This window comes from Erpetoichthys calabaricus, chromosome 2 (assembly GCF_900747795.2).
Source record: "Erpetoichthys calabaricus chromosome 2, fErpCal1.3, whole genome shotgun sequence".
Lineage (NCBI taxonomy): Eukaryota > Metazoa > Chordata > Cladistia > Polypteriformes > Polypteridae > Erpetoichthys > Erpetoichthys calabaricus.
In genome coordinates, this window is record NC_041395.2 from 121,113,921 (window position 1) to 121,131,665 (window position 17,745).

The 17,745-nt window shown below is 33.9% G+C and overlaps 1 protein-coding gene across 1 annotated transcript in view; it reads left to right on the forward strand.

Annotated features, from left to right (window-relative positions):
• The first annotated feature begins 74 nt into the window (after positions 1-74).
• The window catches only part of smc4 (structural maintenance of chromosomes 4), a 56,921-nt gene continuing 39,250 nt past the window's right edge, over positions 75-17,745 (forward strand). Inside the window, exons 1-11 of the mRNA XM_028794454.2 lie at positions 75-278; positions 1,392-1,539; positions 2,268-2,458; positions 2,821-3,012; positions 3,846-4,022; positions 9,285-9,449; positions 9,722-9,849; positions 9,986-10,126; positions 10,949-11,099; positions 11,458-11,622; positions 11,846-12,079. Coding sequence (XP_028650287.1) covers positions 1,401-1,539; positions 2,268-2,458; positions 2,821-3,012; positions 3,846-4,022; positions 9,285-9,449; positions 9,722-9,849; positions 9,986-10,126; positions 10,949-11,099; positions 11,458-11,622; positions 11,846-12,079 — 1,683 coding nt within the window. The 5' untranslated portion in view covers positions 75-278; positions 1,392-1,400. The remainder of the gene's footprint in view (positions 279-1,391; positions 1,540-2,267; positions 2,459-2,820; positions 3,013-3,845; positions 4,023-9,284; positions 9,450-9,721; positions 9,850-9,985; positions 10,127-10,948; positions 11,100-11,457; positions 11,623-11,845; positions 12,080-17,745) is intronic.

Below are 17,745 nucleotides of genomic sequence, written 5' to 3' on the forward strand. Positions count from 1 at the left end.
CACCCTCTTTATAATGGGGGGGGGGGTGACAATATTACCCATGGTTCCGTGCGCCACTTTGTAACGAATTTCGGTTCGATTTTAGTTTTTCGGCGCCATTTTCGAGCGAAGGAGCTAAGTAGTATGACTGCTTTTCGTGACTGGTGACTATTTTCCCGGGTACAATGTGAATTTATGTCTTGTCTGCATAGGACAGCAGCAAAAACGGCTTGAGAACAAGAACAAACATCGGGATTTGTATGAGAAGCGAAACTTCACGAAGATTAATAGAGTTTTAGGTAAAATGCCGTCCTCATTTTTTAGCGGGATGGGGTGTAAATGGAGGCATGACAGAAGTGGGCATTTTGTAAACAGTTTTGGACCGTTATGAAGGTTGCGTGCTGAAGAATCATCAAACGTGGTTTGCGCTGTGTAATATATGAAATATGTGTATATGTCGAGTTTTAAAGGTGGAAGTAATTAAACCATTTTGGTGAAGTGTATTTTATTTGCGTTGCATACCCCCCCATAGCGATATGTTTCCGAGTTCTATTTTAAACGGTTCCTTTTCCAGTAGTTGCTGATAGTTTCCTTATGTGGATTTATTTTTTTAATAATCGTCACAGTCTTGAGTACTGGTCTATTTTGTCATACTTCAGCATCAGTGTCTGTCTTAAGCATGGCGATATTAATGACTTTTTAAGCGAATTAAATAAATCCTATGCCTGTGCAAAATTATGGGAGTGGAAATGTACTGCTCTTGTGTATACGACTTTGACGAAGATTCTCCCACTTTTCTCCTAAATGGCAAAATTCTCTGAACGTTATAAGTGATGTTTTTTTCTGAAAATATGTGGTTATTTAAAATATTCATTCAAAGTTTAAAATTAGCCAATCGAATGCACGTTTTTTTATGTGTTCTTGAGAGAACCCCTGATTGGCCGCTGCTAAACCTATGGGACTAGCTTGCAAAGATAAAACTTAGAGTAATTCGGACTGTTAGTTCTTTATTTAGTGTGGACTCTCATTATTAAAAGACGTCACCAGAAAAGGGGTGGGGGTGGTTTAGGTTATTGTCCTTTGTAAAGTAACGTTACGTTATGACTTCCGTGTGGGTTTTGTGTAGCTGATTTGAGAGAAGACAGTAATTAACTGTTTTATCTGCCATCGACTTCTCAGTCTTAAAAAGTCGGATTGTCTTTGTCTGCTTTGCGTCTGTTTTTTTCCTTAAAGGTGTTGAAAAAGTCAGTCTTTGAATAAAAGCTTGTTGGGTGATTTTGAGATTTGGATTTTTGAAAATCTCTTATAAACCAATACCGTTTAAGCGACATCTCGGAGACAACGAGAATGCCCGGAGTGTTTACATTTTTGCCACAATTTGCACATTCATCTGTGCTGCACGTCTCTCTTAGATTGAAATCATGCCGAGTAAAACATCAAAAAGTTCGACAGCGGCGAAGCCAAGGGGAAAAAATGCTAACCTTGTAATTGAATCCGGAGATGAGATGGAATTGCCACCAAAAGAAGCGATCAACGAGAAGAAATCGGAAGTTAATGAAAGTAAGTTTTTCTTTGTTTTGTTTGATGTATACCGATCTTCAGGGAGTTTGGGTGCTTCCCTTATACTGGTTACGTATGGAAAGAAATGCATGTTTTTCCATCCACCGGTAACAAAATGTTTTGAATACTGTCTTATGCAGAGACGAGAGAGTATGTACATATCTGTTCAGAATAAGTGTTTGTTTACGTTCAAGTAGCATCAGGGACATTCCTCGATAGCGTTTTCCTTTATCTTGAAAGCATTCGTTATTCGTTTTCTTTAACTTGTTAATCCTGAGCACTGGTTGTGTATTTTAGAAGACTAAGAATGATGGAAAATTGCAATTAGTTGTAAATGACAATCTGACAGCATCTACAGCTGTAAGTTTAGCACACTTCATTTTTTGTCAGTTTAAACACTTAAAAGAAAATGTCAAGTTGTGATCGCTACTTGTAATTATTTGCCATTTTTACTTTGATACATATGTGTAGTTTAAATTTGAAACGCATATAATTATGTAGTGCTGCTGTTACGCGTGATACATTTAACGCCTTTTTTGTAATAAAATGGTTTGAGGGATTGCATGATGGATGTTTTCTTTGTAATATCTGTGTTTATGACATTTGACAGAGTGGACAATTGAGGACTGAAGGACACACGTAAACTTTTTTTAAACGTTCTGTACTTCATAATGCAAAAGCGTCTGGTTTAGATGTTTCTGTTAAGTTTTTGACTGTTTTCACTTTAGACGGCACACCCGAAGTCGCAGTAGAGGCTGTTGATAATCGAAGTTTAGAGGAGATTTTGAATAGCATCCCTCCTCCTCCACCCCCAGCAATGACCAATGAACCGGGTGCTCCTCGTCTAATGATAACCCACATTGTTAATCGAAACTTTAAATCATATGCTGGCGAGAGAATTTTGGGGCCTTTTCATAAGGTAATAGAAATTTGTCACTTCCATTAATACGGTATTTTAGTCTCGATTCTTTTTTTGTTGTTGTTTTTCCTCATTCATATACTGTTTTAATATGTAATGACGATATCCCAGTAGAGTTATTTCTTTCTTTAGCTCAAAAATAAGTAAAATCGTGTGATTATTGCAATAATGTGTAATTTTAATAGTAGTAGCAGGAAAGTGGTCAGTTTTAACGTTTTGCCAATATTTTAAAAGGAAAATGAGTTAGTGGAGTCCCTGTGCCTCAGAGTTTTGAAGTATTAATGTTGTGCTTGAGTTTTTATTATAAAATTTACATTTTATTTAGTACACGATTCTATCACTGGTTTATTTTCTTCCAACAGCGTTTTTCCTGCATCATTGGGCCTAATGGCAGTGGAAAGTCAAACGTAATAGATTCAATGTTGTTTGTGTTTGGGTACAGGGCCCAAAAGATAAGATCCAAAAAACTTTCTGTGCTTATACACAATTCAGATGAGCACAGAAATTTAGAAAGTTGTACAGTGGAGGTTCATTTTCAAAAAATCATCGACAAGGTAACTTTTATTTTGCAGCAGTTTTCTTTTTATTTACAGTTTTTACATAAACAGTTTCCCATAATTACAACTTTTAATTGTTACCATATTCTGTTAATAGTTATTTTTCATGTAAATATTCTTGTATTGGCTGTAAAGTTAGTTTGCTTTGATAACAAAAACATTTATGACTGCTATATTAAACCACACAATTTAATGCTTCTTTGGCCATCACAATATTGAAATCCATAGCAGTATTTATGTACACCTGGCATAGCTTTCTTTATGCTCTTATGTTATATGCATTTTTTTATTATGTAATATCACAAAAATGCTTAATAAATTGAAACATTTTTGATTAAACCAGGGGGGAGAATGGTTCATTGTATGATCAAGTTTTAATAAGTGCCTAAATTCACTTTTTTCTTTTTTGTTCCTTTGCTGTGTAGTGTCTAAAATCTGTTTTTAAATGCGTCTGACCTTTTGGTGCACGCAGGTGTACTGAAAGCTGGTTGTAACCTGGCAAAATGTGCACAGTGAATATTATTTATTTCACCTGCTCTTCTGCTTAACCAGTATTTAGCTTTATTTACTAATCGCTAATATCAACCAGGTTGAAGTGCAGTTTGTTTAATTTTTTTTTCATTAAGTTTTGGATACCTTCAAATAAAATGTTATTTAAATGTTGTGGCTTGGTGTTAAATTGTTACATTTTTGTACTATACTATAGGTTTTGATACAGTGGAAGGTATATTAATGAACACTTAAGCATAATATTGCAAGATTTAAAAGTCTTGTATTTGCTCCTAAATTGAAAATTATTTTGACTGTTCTGTGTTTAATGTCCCCATTAGGAAGGTGATGATTATGAGGTCATTCCAAACAGCACATTTTATGTTTCAAGAACTGCACACAAAGATAACAGTTCAGTATACCATATCAATTCAAAAAAAGCAAACTTCAAAGATGTTGGCGCTTTGCTCCGTAGCCATGGAATAGACCTGGACCACAACAGATTTTTGATTCTCCAGGTAATCCTATTGATTTGACCTTTAAAGTGAACTGTCTCTTTTAAATTTCAAGACTTTGAGTACCTTAAAGTGCTGTAGCAGCACATCATGGTTTGCAACACTGTTGTAAAGATGCGAACCATTATTTGCTGCTTTAGAATTTTAAGGAAAAAGCAGATTGTTTTCCTGTTTTAAGAATTAAAGAATGAAAATGTCTCTATTGCTTATTGCAAATGTTTGCCTGCTCCGTTCTAGCAGCACGTAAATATTGGTGTGGGAGACAGATACCTAAACCCCAATATTACTTGTGCTGCTTCAGTGTGGCAGAGCTAACCTTCATTGTTATACATAAAAGAAAAAAAAAGATTTATATGGTTTGGCATTCTTAAAATGTATTGTGGAAAATGGTGCTTGTTTTGTGAGCAGTGGATTTTTTTTTTTTTCTCCTTCATCCTTTGTTTGTTAAAATGAATAATAAAGTTTTGTGATTTGTACAGGTAGTTTAAAGTTGTTTTATTTTTGTTTTGTTTTGTGTTTTTTTTTTTTTTTTTTTTTTAATATTTAAGGTTTGGGTCTTTTTACAAAAATATTTATTGGCGAAATAAGCATGCACAAATAAGTTAAGATGTTGGCTGTAATTTGTATATTTTATTTAGATGTGAATCTGTTTCATGTGAAAGCCAATATTTTTATTTAATTTCTTTATAGTTTTTTGTATTCTTTTGGTTTTCATGTGTTTTAGGTAGGTAACTAAAATGCATGCCATTAATAGTAAATGCACATAAGCAAACTGATTGGTTCTTTAATTGCATTTAGAATTTTTTATTGTAATCAGTTTGTGGGCAGTGCTTAGAGAAAACAATACTCATTTAGTTGTCTTGTTTTAAAAATACTGGAAATTCATGACATTTTGTCATTTCATAATGCTTTGTGGCATAAACATTGACCCAACCTATACATAAAACATTTTAATAGTTGGCTTTTGGTATCAATAGAAATTTTAAAACATTTACTAATTCCATGGGGGAATTCAGATGTATACAGTAGGAGAAACATAAAAAGAAGGATGCATTCTCACGGGATAAATACAGCCAATCTATCAATTGATAGATATTTATTTTTATTTTTTATTGTGCAGATATTAACTACAAATTTATTCGGAACATTACTTTTATTTTGACCTTTATTTTCAGTACCCATTGTGCAGTGTGTGCATGTTTGTGAATGTCAAAATCCATGAAATTTGATATGAATATATCTTTTATAATGAATTTTCAAAACGCATAAATAATGCTGCTTTTCGACAGGTTAAGAATAGTTTTTGTGTTATGATGTGCAATAATTCCTTTAGGGGGCTGTTGTTATATTGCTAAAAATTGCTTAACTTCGAATCATTCTGCTGTTTAAAGGGGTCCTGCTAGTAATTCTATCGCAGTTAACTGTCATAATACATCTGTCTTAACTGGAATGGCTTAAAATACAGAGCTGAGTTTGCCAAATATTAATATTATTTAAAGCTTAATCCTTATTAAATAACCCAAGGTTGTTGGTGTCCGTTCATTGGGATTAGTCTGTGGACAATGTAAGAGGTGCAGATTTGTTTTCCTGATATAAATTAGTGAGTTTATTTGGTTATGTATGACTAGGCTGAATTAATGACGTTGCAGTGTCACATGAAGGTCTTGTTTCTCAAAAGAGCCCTTAATCTAAGCATTAAATCTGTTTGGTGTAACTTGTTTAGATTTTCACTTTTTGTGCTGTTTTCACATTCTTTCATTACACCAGTGTTTACTTTTTATAATTCTCAAAACTGAAAAATTTCAGAAAAGTGTTGTCATGTTTTAATTTGGAATATAAGAAGTTTTGTGATTTAAGCATTCATTTTTGTTATTTGTTGTAAGTGTAATGATTGCTTAAATCAGTACTCTGTCTCTCTTTTAATAAACATTTTAAACAGTTATTTTTGTTATGCTGACTCTTAAATAGATGCTTTTGTTGGTGTGGTGATGCTTATTGTTGAAATGCTTGTGACTAAAATGAGCAATATAGTAAGCAGACAAAGTAGAGGTCAAAGTAATTTGGTGAAAAACATTTTAAGAAGAATTTCTCAGTTTGACCCTTTTTCAGTGGTACAGCATTTAATGTGTTAAATGAAGTGTTTTGTTTATATATATATCCAGAAAACTTTAATACTTTTCACTTAACATTTTATTCTGCTAGTATTTTCATTTGGGGAAAATGTATTTTAATTTATTTTTTATTATTAAAGCAACACATTAAATAAAAAAAATATTTTAATAGGATGCTCTGCTCTTTTCAAATAGATATAGAGAAAGCATAATTTGGTATACCCATTTATTTTTGGTAGGGATAAAGTAAATTTGTCTCCTTCCTTCTGTATATAGGTACTCTTTATTAAACTGCATTTTTTTTAATTTAGTGTTACAGTAATATCCAGTACATTGTAGTGGTTTCTAGTTAACACTATTTAAGTCATTAGTTAGCCTTGTAATATCTTTAAGTGGTAATTATTATATTGTATCTTGGTTGAACTGTTGTTGAAATTTTTATTTTAAACATTTCTGTGTTAAGAGTGGGTATTTGCATGTAAATTAAATTTTGCATTGCATACTGTAATTATTTCTAACTTAAAGGTGGAAGAATGCTAATGATATGTGGTTACTCTAGTCTTTTCCCCTATTTGAATTTTTCCCAAGACTTGAAATGGTAATTATTTTATAAAAAATAGTAAGTTCTCAAAATGTCTTCGTTGTCAGTAATATTTTAGTGTCTGGTATCCAGTACAGTTAAAATGAACACAAGCTCTGATTAAAAGTAAATGCTGCAAATAATTGCATAAAGAATTTATTTTCATTGTCTTTTTAAAGTTTTAGAACAAGCATTTTTATACTTGCGTATCTGCTCTCATATGCTGGAAGAATTATCAAAAAGTAAGCCTTGGTGGTTTTTTTCTTTTTTCTTTTTTTTTTTCTTTTTGTAAATTTTTTTTTATGCCTTAGATTTTTGTTATTAATAATTATATTGCTTTTTTATGCATAGTGCATTATCCTTAAAAAAAAAAAAAAAAAAAAAAGGCTGGATCGTTAGCTGCATTTGCCCTAAGTTTCTGTTCCTTTGAATAATTATGTTGTGAAGAACAAAGAATGCTTGCGATTGACTTTTTTTTTTTTTGTTAATACAGTTTAAAATAGTACAATTATAAACATGGAGTCAAGTTTGTTAGCTGAAGTTTATTAAAATTGTATTGGTGTGTTATAGTGTAGTTGTGATGTGTAAATTTGTTTTGGGTTACAGAATGCATTACACATAGTGCCTCACTTAAACTGAAAACTGCAATTTGTTTGTTCTTTGTTTACAATTATATTTCATAACTGAAAATATGCATGTAAATTTAAGGCTGGTTTTAATTAATATAATTAAGAACTAAAAGCTAACCAGAAGAAAAAATCTTTTTTGCAACCCACTTCTGGCAGTATTGTTTAAAGTAGATTTCAGTCAAATTTGAGCAGTCCTCTTCTCACCCACATCCTTTTGATCATTAGTTGCTAAAGTAAATTAAGGAAGCAATTTGAAATTGGGGGCAGAGATCTAAATTGTCATCCAAAGCACAGCCCTCAATCCTGTTTTCTACTACTCTGTGCCCATGTTCCTCATTAGATGGGACATTGTATATGTGATAGTGTTAAAGAAAAAAAAAATGTGTATATCGATTTGTTGCTGGTGGGAAATGTTTTAATTGTAGTTGGCACAGTAATTTTTTTTTCTTTAATATTTATATAGTTTTAAACTATTTTTTACACACCTACAGTGGTACTCATACTTTTGTGTTCTTCAGTTAGAATATGCAACTTTTATTAGCAAACTAATTACAATAAACTTTTATGTCTGTATTAACCAGGTAATCCTCCAGATCTAGTCTGGGAAGTTGTTCTGCTTATGCCGAATATGGTACTGCAATATAAAATTGAACTGTGAAAACAGTAATCATCACAGATCAGGCCTTTTTTTTTTTTTTCTTCATCAGATGTATACAGTTGAGAGTACAGGGCATATTTTAATACTTCTCATTATGGTGGGCTAGAATAGTAATTTCACTTGTAAGGTAAAGTTTGGAGACACATTTCATTGTGACTGTATGTGTTTCTACTATACTGCTTGTGACCCAGACTACCTGGATAACAAAATTAGAAAGTGATTGGATAAACAGGCTTTGTGTAGTATTGACTTTCATTTGTCACAACTATGAAATTTGCTGAGCATACCATACATCGTCTCATATAGTTCAGTGTTTTCGGTTTCATTTTGTATTGTAAGTTCAAAATTTATTTGTACTCTCAGAAAACATGGGTCCATCTAAATTTAAAGAAAGTAAGACTTTTGTACTGTTTACTGCTGTAGTGGCCCATAATGTTGCAGTTAATTTTGCACTTGTAACTGATGTTGGTCATGTGCTCAAAAACAAATCTGAAAATTCAAAAATATCATTTTAATCTTCTGTGTTCTGCTTTGTTTTTACTCCATAATATTTTTATTGAAATGTGCATTTCTTTAAGGCTTTAAACTACAATTTTAGTGTTTAAATTATAATGTGTGTTTTAGAAACTGTTTAAAATTAGAAATGTCTAAAGCTTGTTGTTTTGATACATTAAATTTATTTTTAACACTGCAATTCATCAGTGAAAAAGGGAGAGCATATCTTGGACAAACAATTCTGAACAATGACATTGTTATTGGCCTGTATGGATTTGTGTACAGCCTTCCAGGAGATGTTGATGATAGTTTTTGTTCTAAGAAACAATTCTATTGCTAGAAGGGAAATAAATCTTATGACATATTTGTACTGAACTGAAATGTATCTTTATTTTTGTCATCATACATTATTTTTTCAGTTGTTGTTTGGTCCCTTTTGTAGACCTACTCCACCCTACCCCAGGCAATTAAGTAGTGTAGTTTGAGTTTTAGTGTGGTCAAATTTTGCTGACAATTTCAGGTTGATTACTTGGTTTCCCTTTACATTTTACTTTTTATTTTTTTTATAGTGAGATTCAAGAAAGCAAAATTTGAAAAGGAAACACTTAACTGTTAGTGATAATTATGTTATCCATACATTTGGCAAAAGTTTCCTTTTTTTGCCACAGAGCTGAATTGTACTGTTTGGAATTTACATTATTATAGAACAATAATATATTCCCAGTCATTTTTGAAATTTAAAATGGTGGTAGTTTATTTACATCTGTAATAATTTTATTTTATAAAATTTAGGGTGAAGTGGAGCAAATTGCTATGATGAAACCAAAAGGTCAAACTGAGCATGATGAAGGAATGTTAGAATACCTGGAAGATATAATTGGCTCTCAAAGACTGAAGGAACCAATTCAGATCCTTTGTCGTCGAGTTGAATTATTAAATGAGCATAGAGGAGAAAAGGTATTTTTGAAGTATTTGGTTGAATTATATTATTAATTTTGTTAGGTAAGTTTTTGTTTCTCCCGTTACATTCGTTAGGCTATAGCCATATGAGACCTGAAATATGTGTGGTGTGTTGTAAATTTATTTATTCACCACATAGTTTGACTGATTTTGAAAATGTAGCATTTTAAAGCAGCATTTGCTACTGTTTAATTATGTATATACTGTAGGTTATTTTTGACAATTTTTTTTATTTTTTTTTTTTTATTTTATTTATTTTTTTTTTTTAGCTAAACAGAGTTAAAATGGTAGAAAAAGAGAAGGATTCCCTAGAGGGGGAGAAAAATCGTGCCATCGAGTTTCTTACATTGGAAAATGATATTTTCAAAAAAAGGAATCATGTTTGCCAGTATTATGTGTAAGTTGTGTAACATGCCTGATATCTTGCATATAGTGTAACTGAATTAGTATATAATTTTTGCAATTCTCAACCTTTAGCAGCTTTGCTTTAAATTTTGTGAAATGCTAATGATAATTTTAATTTTCTTTTTTAGTTATGATTTACAGAGAACAGTAAATGATCAAGAGTTGCAAAAAAAAGCAATCATTGATGATACAAAAGAGCTTAATGAAAAAAGCACCAAACTCGCAGAAGAGATGAATGTGAAGAACAAGTTGCTAAAGAATGTTGAAAAGTAAAAAAAAAAATCACTTTTTTTAATTAGTATGGCATAGCTTAGAAAACAGATTTATAATTGATCAAATGTTAACAAACTTGAAGGGTGATTTGGAGATGTGTGTTGTCAGCTTTTGGTTGTTTTAAAGCCATAAAAAAATATTTATTGGATGTATTAATTTCATAAATTCATTTTTTTACAAAAATCAGTTTTGAAAGAATGTCTCCTGATAATATTGATATTTGTGCCTTTTTTTTTTTTTTTTTGGATTGGGGATACTACCTCTTCAAGTTGAATTTTGTGTTGGTTTTTTTTTAAAGGTTGAAAATGTGTTTGGTTTTCTCAAAATAATATCTGTTACTTTTTGTGTGTGTGCTTTTTGTTTTACATACAGATTGAATTTATGTATTTTGTTCACATTTCACTTTTTTTTTCTTATTTTTCTGTCCACACTAAATATGTGTTCTTAGTTAAGGGTGACATATTTTAAACAAGTAGATTTTGCTGAAAATTTTTTTGGTTTTGTGTGCTTTGCGACTGTGGTGATTAGTTTATACTTGTCTTTGTTTCAGTAGTGCAGTCTGATTTAGACTTATGTAATTCAAAAAAGAATGTACCTCAATTTTAAGCATTTACTAAAACTTGTGTAGCATTTTAACTGTAAAACTATACTGTATTGTAAATGTCTCTGTTTAAAATGCATGGTGCAGGTCGTTTTATTTTAAAATACTGCCAAACCCACCTAATAGTAAAGTAATCATTGATCATTCATTCCCATTTTCACTCCTATTCCTCCTTCTTAATCAGTGTTTTTTAACTTTTGCATTTTTCATTGATTAGGAAAATGGGTAAAATCACAAAGTATATTGAAGAAAAAAAGGGAAAGTTTGCTGAGTTAGATTTGCAAGATGTAGATGTGCGAGAGAAATTAAAAAATTCAAAGAGTAAATTAAAAAAACTGCAAAAGCAGCTTCAAAAAGATAAAGAAAAGGTAAGTACATATTAAGTGATCAAATATAGTTCTTTTAAAATCTTTGTCTAAAGTAAACCAAAGTTGTTTAGGCTCTCATTCCTTTGCAGTAAGTAATTTATTTTTCACAGAAAAGCACCTCATAGACTTGATGATTTTTTACATGGTCAAATGGATACTAAATATTGTTCAAGATTTAAAACGCTTAATGAATATAAAATAGTAACTCTCGGTTATATGGAATTGTAATCTGAGAGAAGATTAAACATCTGCTAACAAGTGTATCCATGTATATACAAAACAAATTATGTAATTTATCACCTTTTGACATTTTTGTGTGTGGACTTTACCATTTTTTGCCTTTTTTTGTGAAATGAAGGTTGATGAGCTGAAAGATGTGCCTGCTAACAGTGAGAGAAAAATTCAGGAAGCAACCAGAAAAAAAGAAGAGATGGAAAAGCAAAAAATAATAGAAGAAGAAAAATTAAAGAAGGTCATGGAAAGTCTGAAACAAGAGACACAGGGTCTACAGCAAGAAAAGGAGGTATTTCTATACAATTCTAAACCTTATTACCTCTCTATCCTAAAGGGGTATTTGATAAACTCTAAATTAGCTCTTTGTGTGTGGGATTACTGATGGTTTGGCACCCTGTTCATAGCTGTTTTCAGCCTTGCTATTTGTTGACCCATAATTGCATTTGGTGGGTTTGAGACAGTTATACCTAACTTTCTCATATTTTACTTTCTTCATTTTTCCTTTATTGCAGGAGAAGGAAAAAGAACTAATGGAGTTAAATAAAGCAGTAAATGAATCACGGTCTAAAGCAGATGTAGCTCAATCAGACTTAGACATATATCTTAGTCATCATAAAACTGCCTTAAGTCGGCTGAATAATGCAAAAGAAGCCCTGCAGACTGCCACAGAAACACTCAAAGAAAGAAGAACAGCTATTAAAGAGTTAGAGATTCAGATACCCAAATGTGAACAGGAGCTTCAGAAGGTATCTTAATTTTTTTCCCTCGGAATGAATGTATAGACACTTAACGGTAATTTGACAGTGTAACTATATGAAACCTTTGCTTCCAAATATGAGTGTTTTTGTGTGATAGACTTTTCCACTGATATAAATATATGATCATGATTGGAATTGCATCCCTTGTTTTCATTTACTTCAATGTACATGTGATCTTTTTTTTTTTTTGTTTTAATATCATTTCAAGTAACATAGTATGCCATCAAGTAGATAAAATTTGCAAAACTTGCTCAAATTTCTTTAAAGTTAATATAAAAATAACATACCTAGAATAAACAAAACCTAACAATACAAAAATTGAAGCTCCACCCAAGAGAAAAGGGAGAACAAGAAACAATAAAAATCTTCTATGGGGTTAAGGTCAGGCGAGTTTGCTGGCCAATCAAGAACAGGGATACCATGGTCCTTAAACCAGGTACTGGTAGCTTTGGCACTGTGTGCAGGTGCCAGGTCCTGTTGGAAAATGAAATCTGCATCTCCATAAAGTTCGTCAGCAGCAGGAAGCATGAAGTGCTCTAAAACTTCCTGGTAGACGGCTGCGTTGACCTTGGACCTCAGAAAACACAATGGACCAACACCAGCAGATGACATGGCACCCCAAACCATCACTGACTGTGGAAACTTTACACTGGACCTCATGCAACATGGATTCTGTACCTCTCCTCTCTTCCTCCAGACTCTGGGACCTTGATTTCCAAAGGAAATGCAAAATTTACTTTCATCAGAGAACATAACTTTGGACCACTCAGCAGCAGTCCAAAGGCGAGACACTTCTGACGCTGTCTCTTGTTCAAGAGTGGCTTGACACAAGGAATGCGACAGCTGAAACCCATGTCTTGCATACGTCTGTGCGTGGTGGTTCTTGAAGCACTGACTCCAGCTGCAGTCCACTCTTTGTGAATCTCCCCCACATTTTTGAATGGGTTTTGTTTCACAATCCTCTCCAGGGTGCGGTTATCCCTATTGCTTGTACACTTTTTTCTACCACATCTTGTCCTTCCCTTCGCCTCTCTATTAATGTGCTTGGACACAGAGCTCTGTGAACAGCCAGCCTCTTTAGCAATGACCTTTTGTGTCTTGCCCTCCTTGTGCAAGGTGTCAATGGTCGTCTGTTGAACAACTGTCAAGTCAGCAGTCTTCCCCATGATTCAGTCTAGTTCTGTAGGCTACACAGAGACCATTTAAAGGCTTTTGCAGGTGTTTTGAGTTAATTAGCTGATTAGAGTGTGGCACCAGGTGTCTTCAATATTGAACCTTTTCACAATATTCTAATTTTCAGAGATACTGAATTTGGGACTTTCATTAGTTGTCAGTTATAATCATCAACATTAAAAGAAATAAACATTTGAAATACATCAGTCTGTGTGTAATGAATGAATCTAATATACAAGTTTCACTTTTTGAATGGAATTACTGAAATAAATCAACTTTGTCATGATATTCTAATTTTATGACCAGCACCTGTACTTAGTAATTGGTGTACAACTGGATTTTTTGGTTAAAATTAGTATTTACTGTGGTACAATGTAGGATATATAAAGAAATAGTAGAGCAAATTATGATTTCAATTGCTGACCATGCTGCTGTAAATTCATTAATTTGTGCCAGTTTACAGGCCTTTATAGTGTGCCTCTTTACCGCATAGCAATAAAATTAAAAATTTGGTAGTGCTGTGTCACCTTCTGTAGGTAGGTCTTTTTAGAGTTTCATTTTGAATACATGGACGTCTTGGATTTTAAATGTGTTACAACTGAGTCTGGTTTCTTAAAGAACAATTTGTTGATGTATATAGGGATGCTCTGAAATAGAATTTTAGGAAAATTATTTGTCTTATAGTATTCTCCCTGCTAAGTGGAGATGGACAGTAGACATCTTAACATTCTTGGTTATTTTCTGCACTACAGTATTAGATAGATAGATACTTTATTAATCCCGATGGGAAATTCACATTCTTCAGCAGCAGCATACTGATACAATAAATAATATTAAATTAAAGAATGATAATAATACAGGTGAAAAAAAAAAAAAAAAAAAAAAAAATTACCATGCCTGTATGGAAGAAGATCTGTATATTAACTTTGTGAGACGTGAGTCACTGTGTTGCAACAAAAAAAAAAAAGAGTGAGTTGACGTGCATCAGGAAAACCAGCTTTATTCTATTCAAAACATGAACAACAAAGTTTATTTATTGAATTGGAAGCTACCACTTCACTACACCAGACAAAGCATACAAACAGTAACAGTATTAGTCGTCCTGACTTGGCTCCCTTCTTCAGTTCAGGGACAGATAGTCCTCCTCGTCAGGTCGGCCCCACAGCTGCAGATTAGTGGCTAGGATCGTATCTTCCTGTTGGTGGGATGGAGGCAGGATAGAATAAAAGAGGGCCAGGTCAGTGGCCAGTTTAAAGTACTCCCCGCATTAACCCTTGGCCAATGGACGTGCCGTGCAGCGAGGTTGTGAACTCTTAGTTGCTTCTGTGATGTGGTGAACCTGCCGTTGCCTTGCTGCGGACACGTCACACATGTTTTGGCACTGGGAAGTCTTAACAGGTCTCACAACTTGTAATGTTTATCCCTCTATTTAAATTCTATATTTAAATTTTGACAGAATGAATGGATAGATGTCTAGTGTGAAATGATGTTATCTTTTTTACCTGTGCAATGTTAGCACTTTTTTTTTATACATGTCTTACCGTTTAGATATTTAAAATGGCTTTTAGTACTTGCTTGATGTAGATATACAAAAAGAGTAACAGATCGTTTTCAGACAATATTCTTGATTTTCATTTAAAACTAAATATGCTACCATACGGTATGTTTCTTAATAGTGGAAGCCCAGAATGGTAATGGGCAAAAGAAAAAATTAGACTTATTTAGTTTTCAGCAACAGAAATATTTAGATATAGGTGGTGTTAAAATCTAACTCTCTACTAGGAGAATGACACACTGTGAAAAGCTAAAAGCCTATGTAATTTGTCTTTCCATCTAAGCAATGCGAGACACACTGTCATGGACCTGTGCTAACACACAAATGTGTTAGTGTTTTAGGTTAAATGCTCTGTAGTTGTTCAAAAATAAGAAATATTACCAATATAAAATGTAGATATATAATTTACACAATGACTTTATTTTAACCCTACATTTTGTGACTGCCTTATGTGTCATCTGTCAAACATAAACTTGCTATAATTAACAAAAAAATCCACATAAGTGCATTGTTGAATATATGGTAATAGATACATTAATGAAACTAGGTAAAGGTAGGTGCTACATAGTGATGATAATTGTGTTTTGTTTTGTTTTTTTCCATTTAATCTGTTGCCACCTACAGCAAATTTTTTGTTTGGTTGGTAAAAGGTGATAAATTGAAGCCGTCTACCCTGGAGTATCTCATTTACAGGGTCTGCTGTTTAACTGTTTCCATAAAATCTCCTTTGAGAGTGAAATGTGGCCGGCATCAGAAAATCCTTGTCCATGGAGCATACACTGCATCCAGAAAGTATTCACAGCACATCACTTTTTCCACATTTTGTTATGTTACGGCCTTATTCCAAAATGGATTTAAATTCATTTTTTTCCTCGGAATTCTACACACAACACCCCGTAATGACAACGTGAAAAAAGTTTACTTGAGGTTTTTGCAAATTTATTAAAAATAAAAAAACTGAGAAATCACATGTACATAAGTATTCACAGCCTTTGCTCAATACTTTGTCGATGCACTTTTGGCAGCAATTACAGCCTCAAGTCTTTTTGAATATGATGCCACAAGCTTGGCACACCTATCCTTGGCCAGTTTCACCCATTCCTCTTTGCAGCACCTCTCAAGCTCCATCAGGTTGGATGGGAAGCGTCGGTGCACAGCCATTTTAAGATCTCTCCAGAGATGTTCAATCGGATTCAAGTCTGGGCTCTGGCTGGGCCACTCAAGGACATTCACAGAGTTGTCCTGAAGCCGCTCCTTTGATATCTTGGCTGTGTGATTAGGGTCGTTGTCCTGCTGAAAGATGAACCGTCGCCCCAGTCTGAGGTCAAGAGCGCTCTGGAGCAGGTTTTCATCCAGGATGTCTCTGTACATTGCTGCAGACTAGTCTCCCAGTCCCTGCCTCTGAAAAACATCCCCACAGCATGATGCTGCCACCATCATGCTTCACTGTAGGGATGGTATTGGCCTGGTGATGAGCGGTGCCTGGTTTCCTCCAAACATGACGCCTGGCATTCACACCAAAGAGTTCAATCTTTGTCTCATCAGACCAGAGAATTTTCTTTCTCATGGTCTGAGAGTCCTTCAGGTGCCTTTTGGCAAACTCCAGGAGGGCTGCCATGTGCCTTTTACTAAGGAGTGGCTTCCGTCTGGCCACTCTACCATACAGGCCTGATTGGTGGATTGCTGCAGAGATGGTTGTCCTTCTGGAAGGTTCTCCTCTCTCCACAGAGGACCTCTGGAGCTCTGAAAGAGTTACCATCGGGTTCTTGGTCATCTCCCTGACTAAGGCCCTTCTCCCCCAATCGCTCAGTTTAGATGGCCGGCCAGCTCTAGGAAGAGTCCTGGTGGTTTTGAACTTCTTCCACTTTACGGATGATGGAGGCCACTGTGCTCATTGGGACCTTCAAAGCAGCAGAATGTTTTCTGTAACCTTCCCCAGATTTGTGCCTTGAGACAATCCTGTATTGGAGGTCTACAGACAATTCCTTTGACTTCATGCTTGGTTTGTGCTCTGAAGTGTCAACTGTGAGACCTTATATAGACAGGTGTGTGCCTTTCCAAATCATGTCCAGTCAACTGAATTTACCACAGGTGGACTCCAATTAAGCTGCAGAAACATCTCAAGGATGATCAGGGGAAACAGGATGCACTTGAGCTCAATTTTGAGCTTAATGGCAAAGGCTGTGAATACTTATGTACATGTGCTTTCTCAGTTTTTTTATTTTTAATAAATTTGCAAAAACCTCAAGTAAACTTTTTTCACGTTGTCATTATGGGGTGTTGTGTGTAGAATTCTGAGGGAAAAAATGAATTTAATCCATTTTGGAATTAGGCTGTAACATAACAAAATGTGCGCTGTGAATACTTTCCGGATGCACTGTAGTTTCTTGGGTGAAGGGGACAACCTGGCTAAATCAGTGCTGAATGAAACTCTGGGATAAGATGCTTGGGGGTTAAAAAATTTTCGGAAAAAAAACCCCATAAATTCCTGCTTTAGACTACTTGCCATAAGTGTAGGTTTTTTAATACAGGGAACATACTTCTGCTTGGACTTTACTACAAGTAAAACGATGCAAATTTAAAATTTTGGATGAGGGGAGGACATGTAGATGAATATCCTGTGGAAAAGGCCTTCTTGAAAAGTAAATAAAATATTGTCAATATTCAAATTGATGCTGTTTCACTGTGAATATGCACACATTCGTAAAAGAAGAAAACAAGTGTGCATTCTCTTGTGACATTCTGGTATCCCCTTTTTTCCTAAGGAATTATAGGTATCATGGTTCATAGTAGGACTATAAAATTATACCAAAATTAGGGCTGAATTCCAATATTAAAAATTAAATATATTAGTCATAGGTTCAGAGTTCTAAGTGCTACTACATGAACTTTTGTATTTAATGTGCCTTTTTTTCTTTTTTGCGTT